The sequence below is a fragment of the Phacochoerus africanus genome, chromosome 2 (assembly GCF_016906955.1).
Source record: "Phacochoerus africanus isolate WHEZ1 chromosome 2, ROS_Pafr_v1, whole genome shotgun sequence".
NCBI classification, from domain to species: Eukaryota; Metazoa; Chordata; class Mammalia; order Artiodactyla; family Suidae; genus Phacochoerus; species Phacochoerus africanus.
In genome coordinates, this window is record NC_062545.1 from 27,543,122 (window position 1) to 27,557,145 (window position 14,024).

The following is a 14,024-nucleotide window of genomic DNA, read 5'->3' on the forward strand; positions in this document are numbered from 1 at the left end:
AGAAAAGGAACTAAGGGAAAATCTGTAACTACAAACATAACTACAGCAGAAGTGTCCTTAATCAAAGCCTCTACCTAGTTAGCCAGTGACCCAGTTACCCAAATAAAGCCAGGCCACTCCCGGGCTCAGAGTGGCAGGATTTGTAGGCACGGATGTGAGAACTGTCACCCTAGCAAGAAATCCAACACAGTTCTCAGACATGCTTGGGTGTCCATTAGATTCTGCTAAAGTCCTTGAGAGGCTTTTAAACTGTTGGGAGCTTGCTGGTTGTGTTCAGCCAACCGAGGCCGTGGGAGTGCAGTTCTGTGTGACCAGGCAGAACTGATCGCTGCTTGATTTTGTTCCTTTATGTTTCCATTTATACAGGCTACTTTTTCCCCCCTCAGCATTTTGTTGCTTAACATTTATTTGCTTGTTAGAGCAGAAACTGGTTTCTCTGCAGCGAAAAATCTGTTTCTCTACAAAATGAAAAGGTTGCTGCCCTTTTTGCTTTTTTCCTGGTCTTCCGGAGCAAGTCTGAAGTCACAAGGTAATTGCTAATCGACAAGCAAGAATAAGAAAAGCAACTTCACTAGGCACGAGTTTCACTAAATTGTACGCTCTGTGGCTCCAGAATCAGAAGCCTCGGGAAGATACAGGTCATCATCAGTAGTGTCCTAAAACGCAGATCAAGCCTGGATCCCAGAGTAGAATCCGGCCTGTGTACTTCGGCTTTCCACGTGGCATCATACTCTGGCAGTTGGGACCATGAACCCCGGCCCTGGCGAAACTAACACTGACCTGGCCACTTCAGAGCTCAGAGCGGAACAGAGCGTCTGAATGTTCTCGCCTCGCTTCGACTGATCCTCAGACCGTCCCAGTCCCTAGTGCCACCGACCCCCCTACTGACCTCCAGGAGCCGGCAGCGGGAACCAGAAGCTCACAGCCCAGGCGCCTAACTGCCAGCTGCTCTCTGGGCAAACCCAGGAGCGTCGGTCAGAGCGGCTGCCTCGCCGCACCTGCCCACCAGGGGGCACGCACGAGCGCCGGGCCCAGGCGACAGCAGGCTCGCGGGCGCTCGCTCCCTCCTCCCTCCGCCCTCCCCTGACGGCGCTCACCTGTCTGGTCCGCGGGCCCCGGGGGCGGGGGACCGGCGGGAGCCAAGCCGAGGAAGAGGGCGGAGCGGCTTTCCAGGCGCGTCATCGGAGCACCATGGCGGACCTGGGAGCTGGCGGCGACAGCCACAGGGGCGGCGACGGCGCTGCGCACTGCGAAACAGGTGACTGCGCCGCGGGGGCAGGCGGGGGTCTGGCGGGCGCGGGCGGGGGAGCGGTAAGCGGGGCCGGGGGGCTAGCGCGGGGCCCCGGCGCTCCCCTCCCCCGCCCGGCCGCGGCCGGGAACGGCCGCCGGGGCACGCCGCGCACCGGGCTCGGAGCGCGCCTGCCCCCCGCCGTCCGCAGCCGCGCGTCGGCCGCTCGGCCCGGGCGTCCAAGTCCGCCGGCGTCCGGCCCCAGTTCCGGCAGCCCCTCCTGCGCTCCGCTTCGACTTCCCAACAGGTGCAAACGCTCCAAGGAGCGCAGGAGGGAGGAGGAAATGGAGAAACGCTGGCCTCTCACCTCCCACTTGCCGGGTTGGGTCTAATTCAGTTGAATGGGAAAATCGTATCCCCGAACCAAACCACCGGCCGGAAAAATCCTAGGCCAGGTGCTCCCCTCAGGACTATCCGTTTCCGCGCAAACCCTCCCGCCTTAACCTGCACACTACGTGCTGGGGTCGCCCGATGCCAGTGGCGCAACCTAGCGATCGGTCGGGTGCGATGGTCCCGCGTGAGCAGCGCCCGCTCGCTGCCCGGGAGTCCGCAGTTAACCACCTGCTGAGATCGGGGGGTCGGGAGGCTGGGGGCTGATGGTCGGAAGCTGGGGAACTGCGGGTGCTGCTGGGCGCTCAGAGATTGGCTGACTTGGAAGAGCCCTCTGCGTTCATGTTTTTAGTCCGTTTACCAACCCAATCTGATCAGGGCGCTGCAGTGTTGAAGACCCCCCTCTCCTCGCAGCCTCCACCCCGCGGTCAGGGGCAGGAGCTCAAATCTCCAAGAGCATTAAGTCCTCCCCTCCCCCATCTTATTATACGTAGACGTTTTTCCCCCTCGAGATACGGTTTTGTTTTTGTTAGGTTGGTTTTTTTTTTTTTTTTTTCTTCCTTGAGACCGTCTTGCAGATCTACCCCTCTCTCCCAGTCCTCTCTTCTATTCTTGGCCAGTAAACTGTTTCTGATACCTTCCTACACTTGGAATGGGGGCGGTGAGGCTGTTTCTTATTTTAAAAAGAAATTCAAATTGCAGCCTCTCCAGTGGTATTGTATTTTTCTGCTCACATGTAATCGGGAACAATTGTTTCCTAGATGTAAAATTCCTCCCACCCTCAAAAACACAGTGTTAATTTAAATGGTACGCTTATTTTAACGTGAAAGGTCCAGACAAGCTATAACAGTATTTGCAAATGATGCATCTGTTCTGCTAAGTTGTTTGGGCACCTAAAGTCTAACGACTTAATCCCTCCAGCCAAAATACCTGAGGTTAAGACAAGGCATCTTGAACTTGTTTACTTGAAGTCACCCCACTTCCTGTAGGGTGGTTTATTTCGTCTTAATGTGCTGGAAAGATTGGCAGGTCATTATTTTGGTTTGGGGTGGGGAAGGGGTAATCAGGAGGACATGCCTTTGTAATTGCTTTGGGGAACTTGATAAACTGGGCGCTGAGGGTTAGGCTCCCCAAGTGAGGAGAGCAGAAGGGCAGCACCCACACTGAAAATATAAATTGGTTTGGTGCCTAATCCCCACAAAGAAGAAGAAAAAAAAACTACTTCTGAAACAAAATTGTTCAGGTGAGTTAATACGCAGCGATTTATGCGCCAAAACAAATAAACACTTGCTAGAAGCTGCACGTGAACAAGTTGTTCAGATGTAAATGAACTACATCTAGCTTATTCAGTGCCTGAGCATATTAACGAACAAATTGGTCATGCTTCTAACAACCTAGAAATCAATCAAGTGGCCATCAGTGAAATATTTCCTTTATGAAGAAGGGAATTTAATTTAATTGGCTACCATCTCCATCATCGTAAGCAATTCTTCCACATCTCTGCCTGGAAACTTCTGTTTCCAAGGGGCAAATTTTATATACGGTTTTTTGAATAATTGTACTTTATAATTTAACTAAGACAGTTCTGACTCATGTCTTTTTCCTATGTTTCTTGTTTTTTTTGGAGCCCTGGATTATGCAATATTTTTGGTGCTCAGAGCACCTATGTGAGCAGGTGCTGAAGAAAGAAGAAAGATGAATATATATATATTTAAGTCTAGCAATATTTTGAATGAACAAATTAGGATTTCTTGAATTATAACAACTTCAACTTATGAGGTTTTCCATTATTTAGAACAGGTGGCCTATACCTGAATTATCAGACTTCATTGTGGTACTTTATTCTTATGGACATATTTCACATTGTAACATCCAAATGCTGCAAGTCATTATTTTTTTAAACAACCACAGGATTGTATTGAGGTGGGTTTTTTTTGGGGGGGTTACTGTCTGTTATCATCAAGCGGTGAAAATTGCCACTTCAAATGGCAACATTTGTTGAGGAATTCATTTTATTCCCTTTTTTAGAACTGGTTATTTAAGGTAGGGCCTTTTCTTAAACGTCTCTCAGTTTTTCTGTCCCTGTGCAAAGATTTTGGTATAATTTTAGGGCAATTTCGATTAGAATCTCAAGTGACTATAAAAATAACACCTGTAATGTGATCATAATTATATATATATGTACGTGTGTGTATCAAAGACGGTTGAAAATTGGTGGTAATACTACCTGTAAAATGAGAACTTGTTAGAATATTTAAAGGTACTATATAAAAATCATGTTTCCTTGAACATATAAAAACTATTTCTGTCAGCATATATTTATCTTCTACCCAAAGGCAGTCAAATCACCTTCCTTGGGGTGACATTTTTTGTCTTGAGGATAAACAGTTCTTTCAATATATTTTTCAATAACCAAAAGTAAGCAAGAACTAAGAAAAATAATTGACTTTAAAACAAGTTTTCAATTTCACCACTAGAGGAGGTCAAGTTCTTTGCACATTATTGTTTTGAGTAATAGATTGGAATTCACAAGATTGCCTCTGCCAGAGCTTTGTGTATTTAATTTTACACTGGTGCTGAAGAGCTTTGAAAGTGAGTGTGCAGAGCTAATTTCTCACTTTAATAACTTCCTTTTAAAAAGCCTACTGAATTAAGACCAAATTTAAAGCAGCTTTTGATTAATTCATGAGACCACACTTTCATGCACAGGAGATAAGTTCATACCTGTAATCTGTGAATCCTGTTGATCTTCCTTTGGAAGAAATGACTTAGAACCTGGAATTGCGCTTTTTCTCTCCTTAGCAGGTAGTGTGGTGGAAGAACACAGACTTTTTTGTGATCTTGGTCTTAGCACTTCACTGCATTTTTTCCAAATTAAAAAGTGATCTTTAAAGCCTTAGATTTGAGAGTTGAGAGATATCTGCAAATATTATTTGTTGATAGGGTCTCAGATTAGAAGTTGATACTAAACTCATCCGTTTTGAAATTCACATCCTAAACCTGGAAACACTTCATTTGGGTGAATAGACAACTTTTTCCCAGTTATATTGTGCCTGACTCTTGCCTTTACATCTTGCTAAATGGGAGGGAAGGATTAGTACTAGACAAGGCATTTGTGCTCAGGAGCATGCATTTATTTGGAGCATGCATTTATTTGGTATCATTAGTTAGGCACATGTGTGAAACACTAATTTACATGGGCATATTCTCTTAAAAAAAATCTGGAGTTCCCGTCATGGCTCAGTGGTTAATGAATCCAACTAGGAACCATGAGGTTGCAGGTTCGATCCCTGGCCTTGCTCAATGGGTTAACGATCCGGTGTTGCCATGAGCTGTGGTGTAGGTTGAAAGGTCGAAGATGTGGCTCGGATCTGGCGTTGCTGTGGCTCTGGCGTAGGCCAGTGGCTGCAGCTCCGATTAGACCCCTAGCCTGGGAACCTCCACATGCCGCAAGCGCGGCCCTAGAAAAGACAGAAAGATTAAAAAAAAACAAAACAAAAAATTAACATTTGTGCCTCCTGGGGCATGAAAAAGAATCACATGAAAAGGGTTATTTTTTAAAACTCAGTTCTCATTATATTGACTGAAAGTATTACAGCTTAAGGTAATTTGTCCAAGACCTCTGTACCTTTTATAAAACATTTTGGTGGCTGAAAGCTTGATAAAGACTTGATCCTTGGCTTTGGAAAGGAAAACAAAACCCACAATCAAGTAATTGCAGGTGATGAGGGGTTCAGTGAGGAAAGAATTGCTTTTAGCTGCCGCCTTTCATCAGGGAGGGCATACGGGGTGTAGTAATTAATTTAAACTTTTAAAATGGGTAAATGACCTTTAAAACTGGATGGAGGACAGGAAGAAAAATGAAGGTGCAGATGTGGCAAAGAAGAACATTTTGGTCCTGTTGAGTTGCGTGAGATTCAACACGAAAGAGCCCCAGAAATGAAGGCACGTTGAGGCCGTGTTGCAGAGCGATCCCGCCAGGAGGTCAGCACATGATTCCACAGACCGGGGGAACTCCAGATGATTCCAGAAAATGCCATATCTGGAATGAAGCGTGATATAAACTAGGTAATTCTGTACTCCTGGATCTTGAAAGTTTGACTGCAAAGTCTAGCTGAAGAGCTCAGCCTTGCCTTTTAGGAATGCATAGTCCCTTCTTCTCGAAAAGTCATTCTCTTAATTGACTTTGGCTGCCTTGGGAAGGGTACCACGGGCGGGAGGTGGGGCTGTGTATGAGGAGCATCTGTGGTCAGCTCAGCTAGGTCTCTGGAGATCAGCTGGGGGCGGGGATCAGTATTCTATCAGGTGGTCCTCATTTTGAAGCAGCAGGAAGGATTTAAGAAGGATGCATTCAGTGACGTACAGACCACCTTTGAGGTTCCTGCAGAAACCTAGGCCAGCGTTGAACCGGCACCGTGGCGTGGCAGTGGAACTGGGTTGACGGAGGTGTGTGTTCAAGGATGCAGGTAAAAAGTTGACATGAAAGATTCTATTCCAGGTTTGAGAATGACTCATTGGTTTAAGAGTGGCATGAAAACAGTCGTGAGGAGGATCGGGTTTGGGTGGGAAAGCTAGAAAAATCTCTGCTCTAAACGTGGATGCTTGAGATGCCGTGGAGACACACCCCTTCCATGGAAGTAGAAACATCGAATGGACAAGTGGAAGGATGGGAACAAGGAGACATAGAGGTCAGGACTCTGGGATTTAATCCATAAGGGGAACGTGACTGAAGCCATGAGAATGAGGAGAGTAGCGAAAGGAAAATGGAACAGGGGGTGAGACAACACTTCAAGTATAAGAGGAAGAAAGAGCCAGCCGAGGAGTTGAGCAAAAAAGCCAGAAAGTTAGGAAAAGCATCATTGAGCAGTCCCGCTCCTGCCAAGGGAGAGAGACGGGGAGGGCAAGGATTTGGAGGCTGAAGAGAAAGAAAAGCCACTGGTGTGGTTGCCAGGTAGTCATTGACCACCTCCAGAAGGGGCGTTTCGGCATCGGGGGAGGGGTGTCGCAGATGATGCCAGCAGCAGACTAGCAGTAGGAAAGGAAAGAGTCAATTTAAAAGACCCTCTATGTCAAGTCCACGGGTGAAAGGAAAAAAATGTGTTTTATCTTTTAATGTGCATACAATTTACGGCTTTTCATGGGGGGTGCTGTACAGTTCATTGACAGTTCATTTGTCGGATGTGTAGTCGTGTAACCATCGTGGTGATAATGATCCAGAAGAATCCTCTTGCCCCAGAGAATTCCCTCACGCCACCCTTCTGACCAGGTTCTCCTGTCCTGGCAACCACTGATCCGTTCGCCATCCTAGTTTTGCCTCTTCCGGAAAGTCATAAACAGATTTTGGAGCCTGAAGTTTTTTCACTCCGCATAACGCAGTTGAGATTCAACCATGTTGTCTGTGTCCGTATTTATTGATGGGTAGTTTGCCATGTGAGAAGTCCCACAGATTAGTCCATCCACCCTCCTGTTAAGGAATCTTGGGTTATTTTTAGGCTTTGATGATGTAAATAAGGCTGCTGTAAACAAGTATGTACACATTTTTGTTTATCTAAGGGAAATACCTAGGAGTGGCATTGCTGACTCCTCTGTAAGTGTATGTTTATAAGAAACTGCTAAACTGTTTTCTGGAAGGAATGATCTTGCATTCCTACAGGCAATGGATGCGAGTCATCCTTGCTCTGCATTCTTGCCAACACTTGATGTTGTTTAATTTTGTTTTTGAACCATTTCGACAAGTCATTTGAGTAAAGCAGTGTAATCACCTCAAAACAGTGCCCTTAGGGAGGCTAACGGATGCGCGCTTGAACTAGAAAAAACTGTGGAGGTAGAGGTGCTCCCAGTGCCCAGGTGTGATGTGTGGAGTTTCGATTTGGCTCTAATATCATTAGCTTCTTTAGTTTCTGTAGAGTCTGCGTTCTGAAGTTAATTAGGACCAGAAGTGCCATCATACAGCATATCCCATGCCAGTCCAAGTTCTCTTCTCCCCCTTGATAGCTATCTTCGTATTGCTTGAGATAGGCTTTCTAGAATTGGGAAATAAAATGGTTTTTTTTGGGGGGGTGGGGAGCAGTTAGCTGGAAATACTGTGCTATAACTTGTGTTATGGTCCTGGCTTTTCTCCCTTCGTTAACTACTATTCTTCTTAGCATCTTTATTTGAGAAATGACCAGTTGAGAAAAAACTCTTTAAGATTTCTCAGGTGCCCCTTCGAATTTTGATTTGAACGGTAATATATTTTCGACAGCAAGGATTCACTGCCCTCAGCAGTTCCTCACCCTTGAAAGCTCGCCCAGAAGCATTTGTCGGAGAGAATTGTGAGAAAGTGGAGATGACTGACACACCTGAGCAAAGAGTGCAGCTGAGAGTGAGGAAGCAAAACCGAGGAGGAAGGAAGCCGAGTGACCTGCACTTGGCGTCCGTGAACTGGGCTTCGCCATCGCTGTTACTAGAATTGTGTGTACTGACGTTTAGAGTATTGAGATTTGCCATCTCAGTATTTAGGAATATCTGTAAAATTTCTTTTGTGACCTTTTTAATGCTCTGAAAGCCTCCCTTTTGGAGGCAGCTTTTCGGTAAACAGAAGCATCCTTTTCTATGGCATAACCTGTCATTATAAAACTTGTATTCCTGACACCATTGAAAATAGAAAAGAAGTTCTATTCTTGGAAAAGATTAAATTCTAAGGAGAAATGCTAGAAAGAAACCTCCCTCCCCCCCCTTAGCGTCTCACAACCCAAGTCCTGCTTTGGTGGCAGTATCGTGCGTAGTAACTGGCTGTAGTAAAAACACCTTGCTGCTTTTCACGCCTTTAATCCAGGCCTCTGTTTGCCAGAAGCTCCTGACCCGACTCTTGAGGGTAGAGGACACATCAAACAGGGCCTGGCTGTCTGCTTCCTGCATTCTTGCTGGATTGGTGCCTGTTCACAGTAGATGCTCTAAATTAGCTCATGTAAATATAGCTCAGTCCTTGGACATAAGGTTCTGTCGTTGACCGATTATTGAGGTCATGCTGGGGCCTCATTGATACAGATCACTGGTTCTCAATCTTGGCAGTGAGTGAAAATCACTTGGGGACCTTTTAACATCTCAGTGCCCAGGCCTCACCCTAGGTAATTATCCGAGAATCCCTAGGGGTGGGAGCCAGGTGGCAGTGTTTTTTCAAAATTCCCCAGGTGGTTCCAACATGCAGTCAAGGTTGAGAACTACTTTATTTTTTACTAAAGTATAGTTGATTTACAATGTTTCATCAAGTTCTGTTGCACAACAAAGTGACCCAATCACATTTCTCTATGCTGTACAGTAGGATCCCGCTGCCCATCCATATATATATAATAGATATAATAGTTTGCACCCCCAAAATGCCCATCCCTCCCACTCCTTCCCCCCACCCCCAGGAGCCCCCAGTCTGCTCTTCTTGGCTATGATCTGTTCTGTTTTTTGTTTGTTATTTTTATATAGGATCATCTGTTCCATGTTATAGATTCCACGAATAAGTGATAGTTACCTCACTTAGTATGAGAGTCTCCAGCTACATCCAGTAGTTTGTCTTCTTTTTATGGCTGAGTAACATTCCATTGCATATATGTACCACATCTTAAGCCATTCATCTGTCAATGAACATTTAGGTTGTTTCCGTGTCTTGGCTATTGTGAACAGTGCTGCAATGAACATAAGGGTGCATGTATCTTTTCCAATGAGAGTTTTGTCTGGGTATATGCCCAGCAGTGGAATTGCTGGATCATACCGTAGTGCCTACGTTTAGTTTTCTAAGGTGCCTCTATACTGTTCTCCATAATGGTTGTACCAGTTTACATCCCCACCAACAGTGGAGGAGAGTTCCCTTTTTCTCCACACCCTCTCCAGCATTGATTATTGTCTTGTTAATGATGGCCATTCTGACTGGTGTGAGGTGGTACCTTGTTGTTTTGATTTGCATTTCTCTAATAATTAGTGATGTTGAGCATTTTTTCATATGCTTGTTGACTATCCATATGTCGTCTTTGGAGAAATGTCTGTTTAGGTCTTCTGCCCATTTTTCGATTGGGTTTATTTTGTTGTTGTTGATTTGCATGAGTTTGCATATTTTGGAAATTAGGCCCTTGTCTTTTCTCCCATTCTGTGAGTTGTCTTTTTTTTTTTTTTAATGGTTTCTTTTGCTGTGCAAAAGCTTTTGAGTTTGATTAGGTCCCATTGGTTTATTTGTGTCTTTATTGTCATTATTCTTAGGAGGTAGATCAAACAAGGTGTTGCTGTGATTTATGTCAAAGAGCATTCTGCCTATGTTTTCCTCTAGAAGTTTTATAGTGTCTGGCTGTACATTTAGGTTTTTAATCCATTTTGATTTTATTTTTTGTATATGGTATTCTATAGTGTTTTACTTTCATTCTTTTACATGTAGCTTTCCAGTTTTCCCAGCGCCATTTATTGAAAAGGCTTTCTTCCACTGTATGTTCTGTCTTCCTTTGTCATAGATTAATTGCCCATAGATACTTGGGTTTATATCTGGGCTTTCTATCCTGTTCCATTGGTATGTATTTCTGTTTTTGTCCCAGTACCACATTGTTTTGATGTGTAGCTTTGTAGTGTTGTCCAAGTCAGGAAGCTTGATTCCTCCATTTTCGTTTTTCTTTTTCAATATTGCTTTGGCTATTCAGGGTCTCTTGTGTTTCCATACAAATTTTAAAATATTCTTTTCTAGTTCTGTGAAGAATGTCTTTGGTAATTTGATAGGGATTGCATTGCATCTGTAGATTGCCTTGGGTAGTGTAGTCATTTTGACAACATTGAGTCTTCCAATCAAAGAACATCGTATATCTTTCTGTTTGTGTAGTCTTTGATTTCTTTCATCAACGTTTTATAGTTTTCAGACTATAGTTTTTTTGTCTCTTTAGATAGGTTTATTCCTGGGTATTTTATTTGTTTTGATGCAATTATAAATGGATGCAATTATAAATGGATGTCTCTGATGTCTCTTTCTGATTTTTCATTATTAGTATATAGAAATTCAATTGGTTTCTGTGTGTTAATTTTGTAGCCTGCAACTTTGCGAAATTCATTGAAGAGTTCTAACAGTTTTCTGGTGCTGTCTTTAGGGTTTTCTAAGTATAGTATCATATCATCTGCAAACAGTGATAGTTTTATTTCTTCTTTCCCAATTTGAATTCCTTTTATTTCTTCTTTGATTGCTGTGGCTAGAACTTCCACAACTATGTTGAAGAATGGTGAAAGTGGACATCCTTGTCTTGTTCCTGATCTTAGTGGGAATGTTTCCAATTTTTCACCATTAAGAATGACGTTAGTTGTGGGTTTTTCATATGTTGTTTTATTATTTTGAAGTAGATTCCCTCTATCCCCACTCTCTGGAGAGTTCTTATCAGAAACAGATGTTGAATTTTGTTAAAAGCCTTTTCTGCATCTATTGAGGTGATCATATAGTTTTTATTCTTTAGTTTGTTGATGTTGTTTATCACATTGATAGATTTGCAGACACTGAAGAATCCTTGCATCCCTGGGATAAATCCTACTTGATCATGGTATGGTATATGATCCTTTTAATATATATTTGGATTCAGTTTGCTAATATTTTGTTGAGCATTTTTGCATCTATGTTCATCAGTGATACTGGGCTGTAATTTTCTTTTTTTGTGGTATCTTTGTCTGGTTTTGGTATCAGGGTGATGGTGGCCTCATAGAATGAGCTTGGGAGTGTTCCTTCCACTGTGATTTTTTTTGAAAGAGTTTCAGAAGAATAGGTGTTAACTCTTCTCTGAATGTTTGATAGAATTCACCTGTATAGCCATCTGGTCCTAGACTTATTTTTTGGAAGGTTTTTAATGACTATTCAGTTTTGTTACTTGTGATTGGTCTGTTCATAATTTCAATTTCTTCCTGGTTCAGTCTTGGTAGGTTGTATCTTTGTAAGAATCTGTGCATTTCTTTTAGGTTGTCCATTTTATTGGCATAAACTTGCTTATAGTATTCTCTTATCCTTTGTATATATGTGGGAGTTAGTCGTGATTTCTCCTTTTTCATTTCTAATTTTATTGATTTGTGCCTTTTTTTTTTTTTTTTAAATGAGTCCAGCTAAAGGTTTTTCAATTTTGTGGATCTTTTCCAGGAACCAGCTTTTGATTTCATTGGTCTTCTCTGTTGTTTTGTCTTTATTTCATTTATTTTGTGCTCTGATCTTTAGGATTTCTTTCCTTCTAATTTCAGGCTTTGTCTCTTTTCCTTCTCTAATTGTTTTGGGTGCAAGGTTAGGTTGTTTGAGCTGCTTCTTTCTTTCTTGAGGTAAGATTGTATTACTATTAACTTCCCTCTCAGAACTGCTTGTGTTTCCTTGATTCTCTGTCTGGATGATCTGTCTCTTAATGTAAGTAGGATGTTAAACTCCCCCACTATTATTGTGTTGCTGTCAGCAATTGCCTTATATATTGAGGTACTCCTAAATCGGGTGCATATATATTTACAGTTGTTATTTCTTCTTCTTGGGTTGATCCTTTAGTTATTAGGTAGTGCCCTTCTTTGTCTCTTGTGATTTTCTTTAAAGTCTGTTTTGTCTGAAATGAGTATTGCTACTCCTGCTTTCCTTTGATTTTCATTTGCATGTAATAATCTTCTTCCATCCCCTCACTTTCACTCTGTGTGTGTCCTTCAGTCTGAAGTGAGTCTCTTACACACAGCATATACATGGGTCTTGTTTTTGTGGGTTTTTTTGTTTTTGTCTTTTTGCCTTTTCTAGGGGCACATCCACAGCATATGGAGGTTCCCAGGCTAGCGGTCCAATCAGATGTAGCTGCCCCAGAGCCACGGCAATGCCAGATCCAGGCCGAGTCTGCGACCTACACCACAACTCATGGCAATGCTGGATCCTTAACCCACTGGGCAAGGCCAGGGATCGAACCCGCAACCTCATGGTTCCTAGTCAGATTCGTTAACCACTGAGCCACGACGGGAACTCCATGGGTCTTGTTTTTGTATCTATTCAGCCAGTCCGTGTCTTTTGGTTGGAGCATTTAATCCATTTACACTCAGTGTAATTATGGATAAGTATGTATGTATTGCCATTTTGTTAATTGCTTTGAATCAGTGCTTCGGGTCTTTGTTTTTTTCTCCTCTTGTCTTCTCTTATGAATCACTATCTTTAGTGTCATGTTTGGATTGCTTTCCTTATGTGTGTTTCTATTGTACTTGTTTTGGTTTGCAGTTCTCTTATTTTTGAATGCATTTTTGATGTTCTGCATTTGTCTTCTCATGTCTGCTAGTTTTGATACAATTTTTGCTGTTGGGTGATTTTTCTATCTTTATCTTTGTCTTTACCACTGATTTTTCTCTTTTGAAATTTTCTTGTTTCTAGTTGTGGCTCTTTCCTTTCGGCTTGGAGAAGTTCCTTTAGAGTTGCTGTAGAGCTGGTTTGGAGTTGCTGAATTCTTTTAGCTTTTGTTTGTCTCAAAAGCTTTTGATCTCTCCTTCAAATCTGAGAGCCTTGCTGGGTATAATATTTTTGGTTCTAGGTTCCTCCCTGAGAACTACTTTAGATCCATTTCCTATTTAGTGCTCTTCCATTTGACCTTAGGTTTAATTTGCAGGTGTTGAATGTATCTTACTTATGAAAACCATTTGGATTATGACAGCTCCTCTTTGGCATCTAGTGCATTTACTCGCCTTATCTCTTATTTAACCCCAGTAGTTGTTTTTGAAGAAAAGGTGGAAGTGAATATGGGTATGAGTCCACTGAGTAGCTAAATGTATGTTCACATGTACTCAGGGACATATTGATGCACTCTTATGTATGAATATGTGCAGTTAGACAAGATGTTAGGTGATTAGCTTTCCTTTTGTCTACTTTTCTTAACTGCTACACTGTCTTTCTCCTCTTCCTCCCCCTCCTCCTCAAAACAAGGAAAGGTCAATTTTGGGTAGATAATTAAAGGGTTCTTTTTGTAGAAAATTATATACTTTTCTCAGATTTTTGTGGTGACCCATGAACTCTAATCACGAGATGCCTGGCTCTATAGACCAGCTCTTGTTTCTTCTGTCTATAAATACTTGGCACAAGGATGACCTTAAGCCTTGATGCTCTCCTCGTCTGTCTTATTCCTGACCTGACGCTAATACCCTTTGGGCTAATCTTCCTTCATTTGTCTTCTTTCTTGTTGGATGATACTCGACTGAAGGCTTAGTCTGGTGACCTCTGCTCTTGTCACTTTGCGTTTTTTTTCTCAACAATACTGGCATTTATGGCTTTGACCGTCACCTCATGTGAATACCTCTGGCTCTTTGTGTCAGAACTTCTAGATGTACTTCTGAGCTGCATTTGTGAGGATATGAGGTGCCAGCAATTGTGACTTGACACTTTTTTAGGGAGGGCTGACTTTTGGCAGACTGGTTTCCTCTTTGTTTCTTT

At 42.8% G+C, this 14,024-nt stretch overlaps 1 protein-coding gene across 1 annotated transcript in view; it reads left to right on the forward strand.

Moving 5' to 3' along the window:
• Positions 1–1,096: 1,096 nt before the first annotated feature.
• The window catches only part of MAP7 (microtubule associated protein 7), a 176,100-nt gene continuing 163,172 nt past the window's right edge, over positions 1,097–14,024 (forward strand). The window contains exon 1 of the mRNA XM_047770115.1: positions 1,097–1,258. Coding sequence (XP_047626071.1) covers positions 1,192–1,258 — 67 coding nt within the window. The 5' untranslated portion in view covers positions 1,097–1,191. The remainder of the gene's footprint in view (positions 1,259–14,024) is intronic.